We start from the raw sequence: 17,974 nt of genomic DNA, 5'->3' as shown, positions 1-17,974 counted from the left end.
GGGAGCCAAACCATACTGTGTACACCACTGGGTGATGGGGCAGTGTGTGTGGCCTGTGTCCCTGGCATGGGGTCAATCCCTCCCCATCCTCTCTGCACCTCAACATTTTAATTTATCTTCGTTTTCTTTTTTTTTTTTTTTTTTTTTTTTTTTTTTTTTTTTCTTAAGAACTTTACCACTTTGATCCCTGGAACAACTGTGGAGATTTTGCACAAAGATTCCAAGAATATAATTGAGCTGATTGTCAAAGCCTACAACGTAAGTGCATTTTAATACCACAGCTGTTGAAATGAGAAGTGCTAAGAGTTTGGCCAGCTCAGCTCCCTGTGGTGAGCTCCACCCAGCTTGGCTGCCTCCCTGCCCTGTCCTCTCCACACTGCTGGAGCTGGGATGTCCACCCTGGGGAGGGAAACAAGGTGTGTGAGGAGGACAAGAAGGATGGGTACCCAAGAGAGCCTGTGGGACAGCAGAAATTTCACCTCATGTCTCTCATGTGCAGAATTACCCACAAAACATAGCCCCAGTCTAAAATAGTTCTCTCTCAGAGCACCCTACCAGTAGGTAAAATAAATTATTTCTTTGTTATCTGATGTTCAGAGGCCTCTCAAGGATGGGACCAGGTCCAGTAAGGTCACATTCTTGCGTTGCTCTCTGTGCAGCCCACATTGGTTTTTAGGACCATGTGAGTATCACCACGCTCCCAAAGGAGCCCTGCCTATGTGGCACTGCCAATGCTGCCTGCCCTGCCACAATGAGGGGGACAGGAAGAGACTTGGAGTTGTACTGCTGGCCTGATGTCATCCATCTACCTGGAGATCAGGGGAGCAGATCAATTAGAAGCATAGTTAGTGTCAACATTTGTGTTGACTTCCCCCTGAATTCTTATGGGTCATGAATTCTTCATGATCCTGCAAGGATATTGCTGTGTGCTGGGTATAGAGATCTGGTCCCATAACAGGTTGGCCCTCAGGTTGATTTGTTCATGCATGGGACCTGTGGGCACAGCTTTCAATGTCTGCAACTCTTCTTGGTACTACATTCTTTAGTGCAGAGAGCCAATAAGAACATCTTAGGAGGAATTTACACATCCAGAGTCCATGTAGAGTTGTGGTGTGCTTTGCATGATCTGTAAAGTTCTTCTTTCCCTCAGCTCCCTGCAGTTAAAGCAGCATTTGGTTATGCCCTTGGGAAGAGTGCTTCCCAAAGCTTCACCCTCTGAGGAAGGCAATGAACAGTTAATGTTGCTAATGAGGCCCAGGAGATGCTGCTAATCAAAAGCCCAGTTGTCCCAGTTTGTCCCCTTGAGGTAGGAGGGTCTCGTGGCTGAGATGCTTGACTGGAGAGAAAGAAATGAATATTTATTCCACATTGACTTTGCATGTGGCCTCAGTGCCATCACATGGAAACCTCCCTTTGCCTTGTTTTTACAACTGTAAAATGCATCCGTGCCTTCATTTCACCACCCCTCAAGCCTTTGCAGGTCAATACAAGCTGATGAAAACCACTGGGAATCCTGTGGCTGCACCACTGCTCCCTCCTTCTCTTTGCTTCTGAGCTTTCCAGAACAGCTGGCTGGAAACTACTTGGGTGCTTAGACTTGGGTGCCCCATGGAATGAGCTCTGTGTGTTGACTGACTGCTGAGATTGGGGTTTGTTTCTTGCCTGCTCAGCTGGGTGATGGGTGTGGGCTGAGACTCCCAGGAGTGCTGTTGGGATCTGGCAGCTCCTGCTGTGCCACAGTCAGCCCGGGGCCACCGGAAACCTGGCACCCACCCAGCCTGTCTCCTCTTGGTAGCTTTGTGTTTTTTCCTGAAGTGACGAAGAAAATTCTCACTGAGGGAGATGGCTAAAAATTCTGTTTCCCGAATGGGAGTGAACCTTTTTTTTATTCCCTATGTAAAGGAAAGTCTGAGCCTGGAGAAGTCTTTTATCTGCAACAGGGACTGTCTTCTCCTGTGGGGTGGCAGTGGCTGATGTCCATCTCTGCTCCTCTCTCATCTGCCCCCCCACATCAATGCATATGTCAGACTTGCTCAGGGTTTATGTTACCCTCAGGATTGCTTTTCCCCATCTTTTCATCTTCCATCTCCCTTTTCATCTGCCCAGCATGCTGTCCCCTCTCCCTCATCCCACCAGGTGTGAAGCAAAAGAGAACAGGGACTGCTCTGTACTGCCCTTCCTCCAAATCTCAATGTACCTGGGGGATGGAAAAGCTCATGGGAGGCTGTGCCCAGACACAGGGCTGGGTTTGGATGGATGAGAGCAAATGGGTGCTGGTTTAAGAAGCACTTTCCTAAACCAAATCAGGCAGATCATGGGAGTGTTTCTTGTTGCAACCACCAGTTGCCCTCCATGGTGGCTGTGGTGTTGTCAGAAGATGCTGGTGTGTAACAGTGCCAAGGGCTGATAATAATGGCACTGCATTTAGAGTAACAGCATGACTATATACAGCTAATGAGAGACTTGGTGTCTGTGTAGGAACATGGGATGAGCCTGTGCAAGATCATACTGAGGCCTGGCCTGGTGTCCTGTTTTCTGCTGTGCTACCAATGAGATGCTCTGGGGAAGAAGACAGGGGATCATATCAGTGTAGCTACTAAGTTCTACAGGATGATTTGGGGCTGAGCAGTATCCATAGATTAATGGGCAATTGGCATACACAGCATTCAGCCCACAGGCAATGAATGCTCCATGTAGTCCCAGTTGCTACCCCATGAACAGCTTCTCTGTTACAGTAGAGAGATGGGAAATTATTCCTTTCTTTTCCTCAAGGACTGTTTAGATTCACCCGGCCAAAACTCATTTATTTCCTGTCCATTTCTAGAAGCATTGGCTCTTTGCTGGTGTGTGAACCCTGCTTTGTCATCACATGCACTGGCAACAGGTCTCAATTAGCACTTTTCCTTAATCTGGCCTCTTTGGTGAGGGCTGGGGACAAGGTAAGAGGGATGGAGCTGGAAGCTGGCTATTGGGTAATAAGCATATTTGTACAAAAAGCTCCATTTTGAAAAACTTTGTTGTTTTTGGACACCACTGCTATAAAAATCAGTTCCAGCCATTGGAAGAATTAAAGGAAGAATTAAACAAAACAATGTCATTCCGAATTAATATTTATAAACTTTAATTTTTTGTGACTTAAAATGTCTGTGTATGGAGCAGGGCAGAGAGCTGAGAAGCAGAAGAAAGGAGTAGAAGCACACCAAAACCTCACAGATGGAAATGCTTTTCACTTTGAAAAGTTTTTTTTTAAATAAAGAGATATTTCATTATGTTTTTTCCCATGGTGCTGTTTCCAGCTGACACTTATGAAAAGGTGCTTTTTGGTCATCTTTTTCTTCTAAGAGGGAGAATACATTTTTCTGATCAGTTGCATGAAATGAAGAAAGTGGGACAGAGTTAGTGCAGTTTCATGTCTGCTCTGTGCTGCACTACAGACATTGTTGGAAAGCTGCCAGTGGAGAATCAGGCTTTGCGCTTTGCTCAGGAGCTGGTTTATGGGGAGGAGAAGATGCAGATGTGCACAGAAAGCTCTGGCCTTCAATTCAGAGATATTCTGTTTGCGGTAGAGAAGGTTTTCTTCTTTTTCTTGTGCACTTGTATGTTTCCAGTACTGGCTGCATTATCCATTACAGCTATCCTAGAGGGCATAAGCCACCTGCAGGGGTGGTAGGCAGCTCACTGTGAATCTAGTTGTGATCATCAGAAGTTTTCTTAACTAATTAAGTCAAACTCAAATGTCAGTGTGTGTGCAGGGGTGATTTTTTTTCATATAGGTGCAGAGATATCCTACCCACCCTCTGGAAACACCAGGAGAAGAAACTAAAGCAGGAGAAACCCTTCTGTCTTTGAGAGCTTGATGGTTTGCTTTCCCATTGTGTTTCCAGAGTATTCGGTCCAAGGTGGAGCTCACAGTCTGGGACAGCCCTGAGGACATTGGCTTGACCTTCACTGCCACATGCCAGGATGGATTGTCTTATCCTGGGCTCAGGAAGTGTGGAGATCTCAAAATTGGAGATACGGTGAGTCTGCCTTTCAATCTGCTCCCTGGAGAGGCTGTTTCACCTGCTTCCCTCAGTTGACGTGTGGTCCTGGGCAATTAAACACAGTTTTGCTCATTTTCCTCTGCTTTCCTCATGGTGATATAGAAACCCACAGAGAGTGGCTCTGCTAGAAGTAGTTCTGGGTAGGTCAGTCCAAGGTGAGCTGTGAGGAAAGAGGGAATACAGGCATCTTGTCTACAGTACTTAGCTAAAGGTCCTGATCGGGCAGCAGGAGGCAATAGTCAAAAAAGGGCTTTTTTTCCCTTAATCACAGGTTTTCACATCACACTCTCACCTATGAAATTCCACGGGCAGCAGCCCTTCTCTCCTGTGTTCAGTTCCTACGTTATTGGATGGCTGTACAGACTGAAAGAAATGTTAACATGGCATAATCTGTCCTGTGCTTTTTAAAAAGCAGTGAAGCTAAGCTTTGCTTGTTTAAATTGAGTATTGATGCAGATAAATGAGTCGCTGGGCTGCAGGGCTAGGGCAGGAGGGCTCAGGTCAGTGGGGAACCTCCTTCCTTTCTTCAGACTTTTGCTGTCTGAGGCTATGGGTGTGGGTTCATTAGCAGCCTGATTGCCTTATTTGAGAAGAGTCACTCTGCAAACATACCAGAGCTCTCAGTGCTATGGCATATAAAAATAGTTTGAAAGAGTCAACAGTAGCTGGAGTTTTACCCCACCAAATAAGGATCCTGTGAGGTGTTAAACAGGGAGGTGGCCTTGCTTTTTAAACTGAATTTACTGGATGTTGGATAGATAGGCAAAAGCAATTGCTGTAGCTCCTTTTTCCTACAGCAAAACTTGAATCCCCAAGAAAGCAGAGTCAATCTGCTGGCTGATCCTGGGCTCCCAGCTTTGGCAGGAGCAGGGGGATTGTTCCAGCTTCTGCAGCTTGTGCCATAAAGGGTATGGGAGCCAGCAATGGCCCTGCTCCATTTAGGGGCACCCTCAGTGTCAAGGTGCCTGCACAGGCATAGATGCCACAGGATCGTGGGGTCATGTACCTCTACCCCTTCTTTTCAGCTGCTTTCTGCTCCATTGCTTCCTCACGGCTTGAGATTTGACTCCTGCTAAGAAAGTTCCCCCAAAGAGGATAATGCTGGCACTGGACCCTAATCTGCCAGGGTTTAATCCTGAGGCTGTGGGTGTCAGCGGGTGAAAGGGAGCAGGATTACCCTGATCTCCTTAGCTTGCTTTCTGATCTCCTCCTCTGTAATTTGAGCTTCTATCCTAATTGCTTCAGGCCTTGGGAATGGGAGGGAGTCAAGGGAAGTTTCCTGGGTGTGCAGCTCTCCTGCCAGTGGTGGCTGCTGTGTCTTCATCTGCACATCACACATCACCCCTTGACCTGTGGGACAGTAAAGTCAGTGAGAGCTTGAGGTGACTCCCAAATATCCTCAGAGAGAAAGCATTTCTTCCCCAGGCCTAGGAAAGGGTCTCATTTCCTTAGAACAAGGTTAATCCTCCTTGCTAACTGGCAGCTCTGGGCAGTGCTGGCCACTCCTAACAAAGAGCAGGATTAAATCGGGGGCCAAACGAGCAAGCAAAGTATGGTCTTGGTTTTCTCAAGGAGAAAATCCCTGACACTGGATTGTAGCAACCTAAAATGAGTAGGAGTGTGATGTATAACCATTTAATGATGTGTAGAACCCTTCTGAAGCCAGGCTTGATAAAAGCATCTATTAAAAATGGTCTTTGAGCAGCATGCCAAAAGCTTGGGATTGTTGGGTTGATACACATTTCCACATGCAAATCAGGAGTTCCTTAAAGCCTTCTAAATCCATGTTCTTATAGTCACCTTGGGTTCTTTGCTGTGCTGGTTAGCTCTTTGATAGTGCTTCTTTTGAGAGAATTTTCTATATTTAATAGCACGAAAACTGGGCTATTTGCTGGAGTTTTGCCCTGTTTCTTTCATGGGAATAGGCAGGTTCCTTCCCACCTCACGGAAACCAGTGGTGCCTGATAGGGAAAATTGCTGTGAATGGCTGACAACAGAGAGTTTTAAAATTCTTTGGATGCCCAGCCCCTCCTGGGAGTGGCAGATGTTGGTGCATTGAGCTGCAGGTGCCCTTGCTGGATGTGCAATTGTTTAGGGTTTTTTTGCACACCTTGGAATGAAGCCCTGACATGCTGAGCTGGGCCTTGTTCTGTGGAATTGCTCCATGGATTTTTCCTCAGGACATTTCCTCTTTCCCCCTGGGGTACTGTCTTGGTTTGGGAAGATGTATCTACCAGGGAAAGCTGGAGTTTCCCTTGGAATAGACAATGTAAATCCTCCCCCTTCAAAAGCAATATAATTTTTGCAACTAAAGGCTTTTCAGGCAAAGATTTGGGAATAGGAATAACAGCTCTTTACTAGAAATATTAAGAATACAAATGTAGTAGTACAGAAAACAAGCAAACAAAATCCTAGAAACCCTGACAGAGTCAGAAAATACAACCTGATGCCCGGCTGGTCAGGGTGTTGGAAGCAATCCAAAGTAAGCCCTCCTGGAGTGGCAGATGTGGTTCTGTTGGAGTAGAGATGGTCCTGTAGAAAGGATCCAGTAATGGTGAGATGGGTCCAGTATTCCTTTGGGAATCCAGTGGAAAACCAGAATACCTGGAGTTCTGGCATCTCAGGTTTTATCTAGGTAGGAATGGTTTGGCTCCCCCCACTGGGTGGAGCATCTCACAATGGGATGATGTAATGTGTCATGTCACTGGTGAGCCTTAATGCCCCATTACCAGAAGATAGCCCCCTGGAGGGTGGAAAGAGATAAAGAACAATGCCCCACCGGGTTTTAACAGCTGGCCTGTTATCAGAAGGCAGCTGCCCCTGCCCCGGAATTAGAGATAAAGAAAACACCTTCCCAACTGCTTTCAACAGCTGGAATAGAATAAACATTTTTTGGTTGCATCACCCAAGGCAGAGTAATGTTGCCTTGTTCCTTACATCTCCCTCCAGGTCTCCTTCGAGGTGGCCGTGGAGGCGCGGAGCTGCCCGGCCGAGGACACGTCGCACACGTTCACCATCAAGCCAGCCGGCTTTCGGGACACACTGGAGGTGGCCGTCACCTACAGCTGCCTGTGCGGCTGCACCGCCCGTGCCGCGCCCGCCAGCGGCAAGTGCAGCGGCAACGGGACCTATGCCTGCGGGCTGTGCCAGTGCGAGCCTGGGTACCTGGGCGCCCGCTGCGAGTGCGAGGAGGGCGCCAGCGGGGACCTGCACCACGCCCTGTGCCGCGAGGCCGAGGGCAAGCCCCTGTGCAGCGGCAGAGGGGAGTGCAGCTGCAACCAGTGCCTCTGCTACGAGAGCGAGTTTGGCAACATCTACGGGCCCTTCTGCGAGTGCGACGACTTCTCCTGCGCCAGGTACAAGGGAGTCCTCTGCTCAGGTAGGAGACTTTCCTCCCTTGTGCCCTCTGTGCAGTGGTAGTGTGAAAATTGCCCCAAAAATGGAGAAAGTTGCTGGGCTGGAGTGTGCAGGGAATCTGGCCTGTTTCTGGAGGAGTCTGTGCTCCCTTTTCCTTATGGGAACAAGGAGGGAGAGCATGGGTTATACCCACACCTCTGAGGTTCCAGCCTGGCAGAGACGTGGCTAATATTAATTAATGGGACAGCATGATTGTGTGTCTTGAAAAATCAAAAATGTTTTAATAAAGTAGGGAAATAATATAATAACAAAAAGAAAGCCGAGCACAGTATAGAGAAAAGTCACCTACTTGCTACAACACCTCAAAAAGCGTGGGGTTTGTTTGTTCTTTCTCTTTAGTACTTAACAGTTTAGGTGGGCTTTTTGGCCCTTGGCCCAATGAGATGAACAACAGAGTTCAAGTTACATTCCTGGAGTCCAGGCCACACTTCTTTGCTGGCTCTGAGCCAATTACAATTAGAAAATCACAGAACCTTCCAGCTAAACTTCCTAAACTGTCTAAAGGTAAACTGAAACTCTTTCCCTATTTGGAAGCACCTGCTGGCGGTGTGGGGAATGTATCACCACCGGAGAAGTTTAAAGGAATCCACATGTAAGAGCAAAAATTGCATTATCCTCATTAGAACTGAGTTTCCAGCATTGGAGTCAAAGGCTCTCTCCCTGCAGGTTTGTCTGCTGCCTGTGTCCCATGGAGATGAGCAGAGTCTTGGCTTTGGTGTTATTATTTTGATGTTACTATGCACATCTCTTGCACACTAATGTATTTCCCTAGGAAAGAGTAAACCAGCACTGGCTTAAATCCTCTGAGACTTTTTTTGTGTATTCATAGGTTGGATTTTTCCTTTATGTGCCATCCTTCCCTCCCTAGGCAGAAACAATCTTCTTTTAAAGATGAAGTATTTGGAGTAATCCCCTGGTATGTCACAGGTGAAAGGAAATATTGTGTTTCAGGCTGTTACTTATTAGAGAAAAGCTGTATTAAAGATTCCTAAAGCTGTTTTATGTATGGATTTTTCTCCCACTGGGAAAACAAGTCATTCACTGGGGAAGCTGTAGCCAGTCAGCTTTGCTCAAACAAAGGTAGAAGAGTTATTTAGCTGTGTTTGCTAAAATGGTTTAAAACCTCATCAGTCCAAGGTCAAATAATTTACCTTGAACATAATTGCCTGGATTAGCCCTCGGACATAATTCCCTCAGTTGGATCAGGGCAAAGGGTTGTTCTTTAAAATTTTGCTTTCAAGCAAGTAAAATATTTCTGTAGCTGAAAACCTTGGACAAAAATTCCAAACAAGTCTAAGCTTGGAAAAAATAGCTACTTTTTATGTTTTCTCCAGGGAAGTGGTGTTTTTTTTTCCGCTGCTGTTTATCTTGCCCTGCATATTTCAGAGTGGGGCAGTAAGCTTTGGTTGCAAGTTTCTGGCTGTTTGAGGCAATTGTGTTGTTAGGAGGATAGAGGATGTTTGTGTTGATTTTCCTGTAGCCTCGCTAATGATTTTGTCACTGCAGGCAATACTCTGGGTTTGGAATTGCCCTGGAGATCCCTGCTGCAGAGCAATGGGAAAGGCCAGTTCCTCCCTAACAGTGACTCCCCAGATTGGGAGGGTCTGTGGGGCTCTCTCTGCTGCTGCATGAGTGGAAAGGTGGATGAGCAAGCACAAAAAATGTTTGAAAGTAGATGGGGAAAATATTAAACTCAACTGTGAAGTAATTAGGAGCACTACTGCCTGGGAGTTCTCCAGAAGACCACATTGCTTTGATAGCATCATCCCACCCAAAAGGAGTATATTTAAAAGCAAGCAGGGCAGCAATGCTATGAAGAGAGGTTGTAAGTTACTGGTGTTTCTGCAAGAGAAGGACACACCTCTGCTCACATTTCCTTTTCAGCAGGAGGGCCAGAGCTCTGCTGCTCCACAAGAAAGAAAGTTATGTATCTTCTGTTGCACCTGCTTGCTTCTGTCTGTGAGGGGGATGTCTGGTGCTGGGAAGAGCAGCATAGCTGGTTTGGGATTTGCTGAAGTTTTTTAAAAGTCCTTTTTATACCTATGAAAGAAAACAAAGGGTAGGCTGAGGCCAAGCAAGTTCTTTGCTTGAGGGATGGGATGGAGTCTGGCATGGCTGTGTGAGATGGTTTGTTGACTTTTTCTTTTATTTTTCTTTTATTTTTTTTTCATAAATTCCAGCAGTTATGATGCTAAATCTGAATTGTATCAAGTGCTGTGCCAGTGATATAACATTTTGAAGTGGTTTTGCAGACAAAGAGGCTTGGGATTTACCAGCCCACCACAAGCTTGCATGGCAGGGCTTTGCCCAAAGCTGCCCCTAACAAGCTTCCCCCTCTGCTACACAAACATCACTGGGGACTTCCAGCAGACCATGCTCTCTCCCCCACAAGTGGGGCCTTCTTAGAAAAGAGCAGATGTTCAGCTCAGCACTAAACCCTGCCCTCACTCTGTCTTTTCCTGGGCACAGTATCTGTCCTTGAAAGGCTCTGTCATCCTTGTGCCTGTTACTCTCTGGGGGGAATGCAGGAGGAGACAGGTTTTAGCTAATGCACAAACCAAAAAAATGTAAGAAGCTGTCATTTTCCTGCAGATTATTGTCTCTGTCCTTGTTTGGGAGTTTCTTGGCTTGGACCCATGAGGGAAACTCATCACTGCTGTCAAGGGGTTTATTTATACTCTGTGAATCCTCTGGCTGCATAGGAGGCAGTCACCACCTCTCAGTGCATTTCTGATGACTGACTGTACTTTGAACAGTGGAGCCCAACCTCAGGTTTAGCACACAGGCTGTGGTGTCCCCCATCAAATGCATTCACACTTGCTCCAGCTGCTGAACAAGAGGATACCATGAACCTGGGAGTGCCCATTCTGAACAGAGCCAGTGAGAAATCTGCCAGTCCAACCCGAGCTGAGGTTTTGGGGAGCACCAGGAGGAGAGCACAGTTTTCTGAGCTGAGAAGTAAAAATACACTCAGACAAACTGCTTTATACCTACATGGCTGTGGTTTATGGTGTACCTCAGCTCAGAGGCCCCATGAGCCCATCACAAACCAGTGTGGGCATTTCCTCCTTTTATGAACCGTAGTAAAGCTGTCCCCATTGAGTCATTGCCATGGCACAGGAATGGGTGGCAGTTTATGCTCAGGGATCCTGTATTCCCAGCAAAAGCCAAGTGGGGTTGAAATACTCTGAAATTAACTTGTTTCTTGTCTCTTGGCATTTGTTCCTTTGGCTAGGAAAAAAAACATTTTAATTCCTGGGTCCATTTATAAATATTAGACCCTCATTTTGGGGGTCAGCATTTGAGAGGAGAGATGCCTGCAGACAGTGCTGCCTATGGCTCCAGTCTTTTTTGTAGTCCCCCTCATGAAGTGGAGAAGCAAATTTTGGGTGAGAAAGAATCTAGAGAATCAGCAAGAATTTAGTTTCTGTTAGTGGGAGGTTTAATGTGCCTCCTGCATCTGTGAGGCAGGTGGGAAAAGGGAGTAATTTATAATGTGGAGTAAATGTTAATTCAAGTTGCATTTGACTCAGAATCAATGTCACTTAGTCACTAATAAGTGGATTTTGTTCTGCTGCTCCCCAAGTCCAGCTAACAGCTCCAGAGTAGCTATTTCAAACCATTAATCCAGCTTCTGGAGGGGCAATAGGAGATGAGTTGCACAAGTGTTCTGTTCTTCCAAAAGATATATGGCTGGGTAATCTGCAGCACTGTGCTCTGACAAAGCAAGCAGTTGCTTCCTGAACCCTCAAATGCTTTACTTCAAGTTTTGCTTTGGGTGGAGAGGTTGCCTTTTTGCATTGAGATCTTCAGCACGTCACTCTGTCCCCTCTACTCTGAAATGTGTTTGGCTGTGGGAGAGGGGAGGAAAGCCCTCCTGCCTGCAGCTAGGCTGGGGAAGGGGCAGCCGGCTGCACAACCCTCGGGCTTTTGAACTCCTTGGCTGCCTGCCAGGCAGTTTGACAAAGGAGGGAAACATCTCTGCCCTAATTGCATTCCTGAAGGTCCCATAAAACTAGGTGGCAGGAGGGAGGAGAGGCCCCAGTGAGGGCATCACACATTTGCCTCTAATGAAGAAAGACTGGCTTGTTGGAGGCCAAGCTTCATTAGCTTCAGTTGCTCCAGACCTATTTTTTCTTTGGGGGGATGGGGTGGGGGCACAGTAATATGGTATCATATGGGTCTCTAAAGAAATTTTCCCTTACCCACCACCACTGTTCCCCAGCTCCCTGTGTGTTGTTTGTGTGCTCTTCAGCCCAGGACTCTGGTTGTGCACAGACACATCACTATTTGCAGAAGAGCACTCATCATGCTGCAGCCATTCCTCCCCCTGAAACACAAAGGATCTCATCCTAAAAATCCATACTGCCTGAGCAACATGGCAGCTACTGATGGTGGTCCAGCTTTGGGGGATCAGGTTTTTGTGGTTTCTCTTCATTTTTTTTTTTCGGAATTGGACAATAAATCAGATTTATAAACAGTTTTGCATCTGTAAACCAAGCCCTTCAACATCTCTCTAGCTTGTAAGCAGCTGTGAGCATCTGGACTGGTTGACTAAAGGTTGAAAGGTGATAAAGGCTGTGGCTGGCTAAAGCACAGCACAATGGTCATGCCTTGAAGCACAGGAGCTGGTCTGGCCTCCCTTATCAGCACAGGGCTTCCAGCGACACAGAAAATTCAGATCAGCAATAGAGCATCAGGTGTCAAATCTGCAAGTGCCAGAATGACTTCTGAGATGGGATGTGGGGAGAGACAGCTCATTGGATATTTAGGGTTTGTTTTTCAGAGAATAGCCAAGCTGACGCACGATGCAGTTCCAGCTGCCCTGCAGAAACCACTTCAAAAACTGCTGAGTTCATACAAGTCCTCAGTATTTACTTCTGAATGCTTCCTCTCTTGGTTTTAGTAAATGGGGAAGCTCAGGTTTTAGCCTCTACTAAGGCCCAGTGAGATAAGGCTTTTTTGTTTTGTTTTAACACAGCCTCAAATTAGAAACCTCACTTGTGCTTTTGCAATTTGTTTTCACTGTACTCTGTCCATAAAACATTGAACAGCCAGTGGGATGATGGCTCAGTGCCAGTGCTCCAGTTTCTGGTCCTGCATTAGAGCCCCAGTCATTGAGAGTAGCACCTGGGTTTGATTCCTCTGCTGGTATTTCCACCCTGGGGATTTGGATGGGATCTGTTACTGTACAAATCACTGTGCCCATGGACACATCATCTGGAAATAGACTTTCTTCCATGTGTATTTTTGTAGTTACTGTTCACCTACCCAGTGGGGAATAAAACTACTGTCCTGGGTGGTAATAAAAACTGCCTCTTGTGTGGAGGATGCTGATGTGCATCTGAAAGCTCAGATGTGAGAATAAAGGTGATCCACATCTTTCAGACACACAACAGCATTTTATTTTTGGTCTTAATTCTCTTCATTCCCAATGCCTGTATTTTTACCAGATGCTGCTGTTATGAAAGAAATGGGTAGTATTTGATTTTATAACCTCTGAGGTGCAGGTGATGTGGTTTGGGGAGGAAGGAAAGTTTCTTTTGTGCCGTCTGTCTGTGGCTGTGCTGCGGGTGGGGTGGCTTTTGACAAATGTACCCCTGCCAGAAGGGAAGAGGGTGGCCTGTGGTGGAAAGAAGAGAAGGAACAGAGCCTAAACCACATCTGCAATGTTTCCTTTTAAGTCACGTCAATTCTTGTTATCTGTAGGTTTTTCTGAGCACTGCCTTGTAAAAAAGAACCTGAAGGGGAGAGACAAAAGGACTATATAAATATGGAAGTTAAAAATTATCCTCTGGCTGTTGCTAAGTGCTTGTGCAGCTGTGAGCCAGGCAGCTGCAGGGACATGCAGCTCTGTCTCTGGGGCAGCTGCCCTGCAGGTCAATCCCTCTCTGATTCCCATGTGGGAAGAGGATGAGGAGCACACATCTACCAGCATATTTTAGGCTTATTTTGGTGACAGAGGATGCAGTGTCAGCTCGAGTCACTGTGCTATAACCTCACAGTGCCAGTTGCTTTGTGAGTAGTCATTAGCAGCAGGTTGGGGGCTCAGGGGGCAGTGGCTGCAGATGCTGTCAGGGTGCAGGACATGGCAGGGTGGTTTGGGGTGAGCAGAACCAAGTAAAGTCCTCTGAAACAAAACCCTGTATCATTAGGATGTTGCAGCACAGCCTGTTTTCCCACCAAAGAGCGGGGTAGGAGACAGGGAGCTGAAGACAAGCTGAGTCTGGGCTGGAAGACACAGCAGTCTGTGTGTGTTGTCACACTGTGTGGGGCACAGGGTGCCCGTGGGTCCTTGGCAGCCCACAAACCTGGTTTCAGGCACCTTGAGATCTGTTGCCTACAGTGCCACTTGCAAAGCCAAACAGACTTTATACTCAGAACAGACAACAAGGAGATGGCACTGCTGTAGTATCTGTCTTTTACAGTGTGGTCAAAACTCAGTCAGACTGCAAGTTTATCTTTGAGCTTCCTAAAGACCTTTCTCTGTGGTGCATTTCTATTTGGCCTTTGCATTTATCACCTGCAGGAGCTGCTCAGCCAAAGGTCCTGTCCTGAGATGTCTGCGTGCCAGAGAATAAATGGATAAAACAAAATAATCCCCCTGAATAAGAAGGAAAAATAAACCTCTGACTTGCTTTGTCTCATAGCTGTGAGGAACTGAGGCCAGAGCACCTGTGCCTGGTGTCACTACTGGATGGGCATCCCTCTCCAGCTTACATCTCTCCTCCACCTGTGAAACAGTTTGGCTCCAGTAAGAATAGACTATAAACATTTAATAAGAAACAAATCAAATGGGGCACCTCTGCTGTCCTCTTTCTTTTCTGGGATCAAACTGCAAAGCTGTTCTACTGACTCTCATCACGTGGATTGCAATAAAGAAATGGAAGGTTTAGGTCAGCTCTACTTATTCCCATCCTGTGGGTCAGCCTAAAAAAAATAAATGTAAGGACCAAGTCAGCTGGAGCAGGCAGGGCTGAGGACTGTGGTGGGGAAGACCAATCAACTGAATCCACTTTCATCCTGCTCAGACTGATGCCACTCTTGCCCTGCTTACAGGCTCCCTGCAGATGCTGTTTGGCTGTGTGTCCAGTGTCATTTGGCTGCACTGTGTCTAAATCCCAAATCAAGAAAAATTACCTTTTTAAAATTTATTTTGTTACTCTGTTTCTGTAAACCAGATCTTTTCTGAGGCCAGCTGTTGAACTGTTGGCATTCAGGATTGCCCTCCTGTAGAGTGTGGGGCTGCCGTGCTGTTGCAACATTTTGGAGCAGCAGAAAGTGGTTGCTCAAGCAGTGATTTATAAAACATTTCCACAGGCGAGGAAGGAACTGTGGAGGCACCTGCTGCTGCTGACACATGGGAGATGTTGGCTTTTAGGCCTTGTTCTGGCAACAAGAGCTGGTGTCTAAGCCCTGGGGTCATTCCGGGCTGCCTCCCGTGGTGCCTTGGGTCTGGCTGTGCTTTGCCAGACAGCAGTGAGAGCAACACTTGAAACCTCTCAGCCTTTGGTGTGGAGTGTCATTGAGTAAGTCTGCTCTTCACACAGTGTGAAGAGGAGCAGAAACTACAGGGACATGTCTGGGACACACTTAACCCACTGTGGGCAGCCTCTGGTGCTCTGTGCTTGCGTCATGTGCTTGGGTGGCACCTTCTGTGCAGGGAAGGCTTATCTGAGGGCAGGGACATCCAGCCCTGAGCTCCCAGATGATTTGAAAGTCTGGAGAGAGATTCCACCCTAGAGTTGAGTGAGTGGCTGGCTGGCGGTAGCATTTTTCTGTAGAAATGTTTGATTTTTCCTTGTAGGCAAAGGGTTCCTGAGCATTAGCCAGGACCAAGTTCAGCAGGGTGTTCTGGGTGTGCTTATCTCCAGCAGCTGTGGCTCATAGTCCCAATACAGAGAGTGGCTGGGAACCATATGGGAGGTGTTTGCATTCCAAATTTCATCTTCCTGAAGTCTGGCACACAAATCCTCAGTGGCCTTTTGGAGGAGCATGGGGCTGACTCAGTGCATGTGTTTACTCACATCTCCAGTCCTTGGGCGGCTCCTGAAACCGCTTCCTCCCAGGGCATCATTTCCATCCTTCCCCAATCTCTCTCTTCTTCTTCTTCTTCCTCTCTGGATTTATTTTTTCCCATTTAACCTGGTTTCTGTTCTCTTTTCAGTTTAATATTGAGTCATGTGGCACTGTCCTCTGAGAGTGTGTGCCTCCCCATCCTGCTCTGTGCCCATTCAAAAGGCTGAAGATCCCAGAGTTCAAATGGCCTCTGGGCTGGGACAAACAGCATGGGGTGACCCTTGTCTGCTGGCTGTGACCTGTGAAAGCATGGCCTGTGCTTGTAGCTGCAATATAAAAATGCCTGGTCCCCCCTCTAATTGCAGTGCTAACAACCCCCATGCTGTGCTTCAGGTCAGAGGTGGCTGCAGGTCAGTGCAGGTGGATGGTTCTTAGCTAGAATGCTCTGTGCTCCATGGGTATGCTCCTTCCATGGGTTCCTTTCACAGCAATTAAATGCAGTATTTGTTATTTCCAGGCATTAGCATTATGTTGCTGCCTGCTAAATATTGATTATTAGACTCTGTTGTCTTTACAGGTCTCTTCCAACTTGAAATATTTGATGTCTTTGCATGGATTTCTCACAGGAGCACAAATGATGAGTCCATTTGCATTTGTGCTCAGTGCTGTATTTATTCCTTTTGCTCCTTGGTGTTCCTGGCAGCATACCCTGCCTGCCCCACCTTGCTCACACCAGGGGTTTGTGCTGGCTTTTCACTGAAACAGCAACTAAGTTGGACGTTCCCTCCCCAATGTATCGAGTACTGCTCTCCCAGAGTCTCTATTCCTGGCACGAAAGGGAAAAGCTGCCCTTTGTTACCCCTCCTTTCTCCCTGCCCAGGCTCTTATTGCTGTCCAAGCCTTGCAGCTCTCCTCAAATCTGGCAGCAGCTCCTTGAGGGCCAAGGCGCACAGAGCGCTGCTGTTCCTGCCTCTTTTCACTGCAATTTCTCCTTGTCCCTGGGCAGATCTTCAGCAAGTGTTAATGCATGCTAATGAGGCATTAAATGCCCGGGCAGAATTAAAGAATACAGGAGTGACATCTTTGACATCTTTATGGGAGCCAGAGCTCCATCCTTGGGGCTCTGCTCTTAAAGTGGCACAACATGTGGGTTGCAATCATCTGAAGATTAATGCACATACCCAAACCCCCTGTCCTGTGCAGCTGCCCCCTCCCAGGGCCAAAAACCCCACAGAAAATTCCAAAAAATGCTGTACAAAGATGAACTCAGAAAATAAAGCCTAGATGGTCTTAGAACAAACTGGCTTTAAATGCTCTACTGGCCAGCGTCTTGGTGAGTTTGGTGTCTGAATTTGGTCTCTCTGGTGATAGTCATTGACAGAAATGCATGTTTGGAAATGAATGTCATATTTGGGGCTTAAAGGCGGATGAATGCCTCACACCAGCAGGTGAGTGGAATTTTGGGTCGCTGCAATTCTTGTTGACATGCACAGACAACCTGTGAATTTTGCTCAGTTTCATTTAAAAAATTGAGCTTAAGTAATTGACCTGAAAGGGAAGTGCAGCACAGCCTGTGTGTTCATTCTTTCACCTTTTTTTTCTTTGTCCTATTTTGAGTGTTATTCTGACTTTTTTCAGGTACTTTGTTTAGGGGGAAATCTGTTACAAAACCACAGGCCTTTGGTGAACTTGCACCAAATTATGTGTTTGCATCCAAACACAGCACTGGGCAAGGCTCCTGTGCACTGCATTTTGCAGAGAAGAATCTACTCTCTACTCCAGAGCCCACTCCTCTAACAAAGTCCAGAAGAAAGTACATTCAACTCACTTGTGCTTCAGCAGGATGGGAATTAAACTGCTTTTTATTTGAAGAATGGACCTTAGAATTCAGCCTTGGAGTTTAGGAATCTGGAATAATGCAGTTTTGGTTTTGGAGCCAAGTTTTATTTTAAGAACATATCTGGAGAGTTTTTTGGGTGGTAGGAGCTGGTAGGAGTCAGCTCAGGCATCAGTGGGAGGATGAAGCTTATTCTTCCTGGAGGCATGGAATGTTGGTGGAAGGGTTGCAGCACTATAGCTTTTCTCAAGCCCTTTCTATGCCTTTCAGCAGCTGCATGGTTGCCATATGTCCCCTCGTGTTTCCAAATCTTCCAGAGCCTCCAGGGTGACTAAATCTGAACTCCAGAGTTGTATAAGCACATCTGAGCAGGGACAGGCCAGGAAGTGTGTAAGCTGGGGAGAAGCTCCAGGCTCTGGACGTGTGGGTATTAGTGGTATCTGGGCAGGATTGGGAGGGCCAAGTGGAAAATGTTTGGGGTTTTTTTAAGCAGTTTTATTTGTCAGGCTCTTTGGGGAGAAAGTAAACAAACTCAGAGGTCTGCATTCAGGGGGGTTTAATCTGTGAGCAAATCTGTGAGGGGCTGGAGAGAGGGGCACTGCTGTGGGAGAGGTGTTGCTGTCATGGTGTACCATGAGAGACCCAATGCACAGGCTGC

The 17,974-nt window shown here is 46.8% G+C and overlaps 1 protein-coding gene across 1 annotated transcript in view; it reads left to right on the top strand.

The window, feature by feature from the left end:
* ITGB5 (integrin subunit beta 5) overlaps window positions 1–17,974 on the top strand; it is a gene marked incomplete at its 5' end in the record, with an annotated part of 58,910 nt that overhangs the window by 28,030 nt on the left and 12,906 nt on the right. Inside the window, 3 exons of the mRNA XM_083865786.1 lie at window positions 169–258; window positions 3,885–4,019; window positions 6,993–7,422. Of these exons, the coding sequence (XP_083721912.1) occupies window positions 169–258; window positions 3,885–4,019; window positions 6,993–7,422 (655 nt within the window). The remainder of the gene's footprint in view (window positions 1–168; window positions 259–3,884; window positions 4,020–6,992; window positions 7,423–17,974) is intronic.

The sequence above is a fragment of the Zosterops lateralis genome, assembly GCF_965231275.1.
Source record: "Zosterops lateralis genome assembly, chromosome: 7".
Lineage (NCBI taxonomy): Eukaryota > Metazoa > Chordata > Aves > Passeriformes > Zosteropidae > Zosterops > Zosterops lateralis.
The sequence above is the reverse complement of the archived record's forward strand: the minus strand, read 5'-3'. Positions and strand labels throughout refer to the sequence as shown.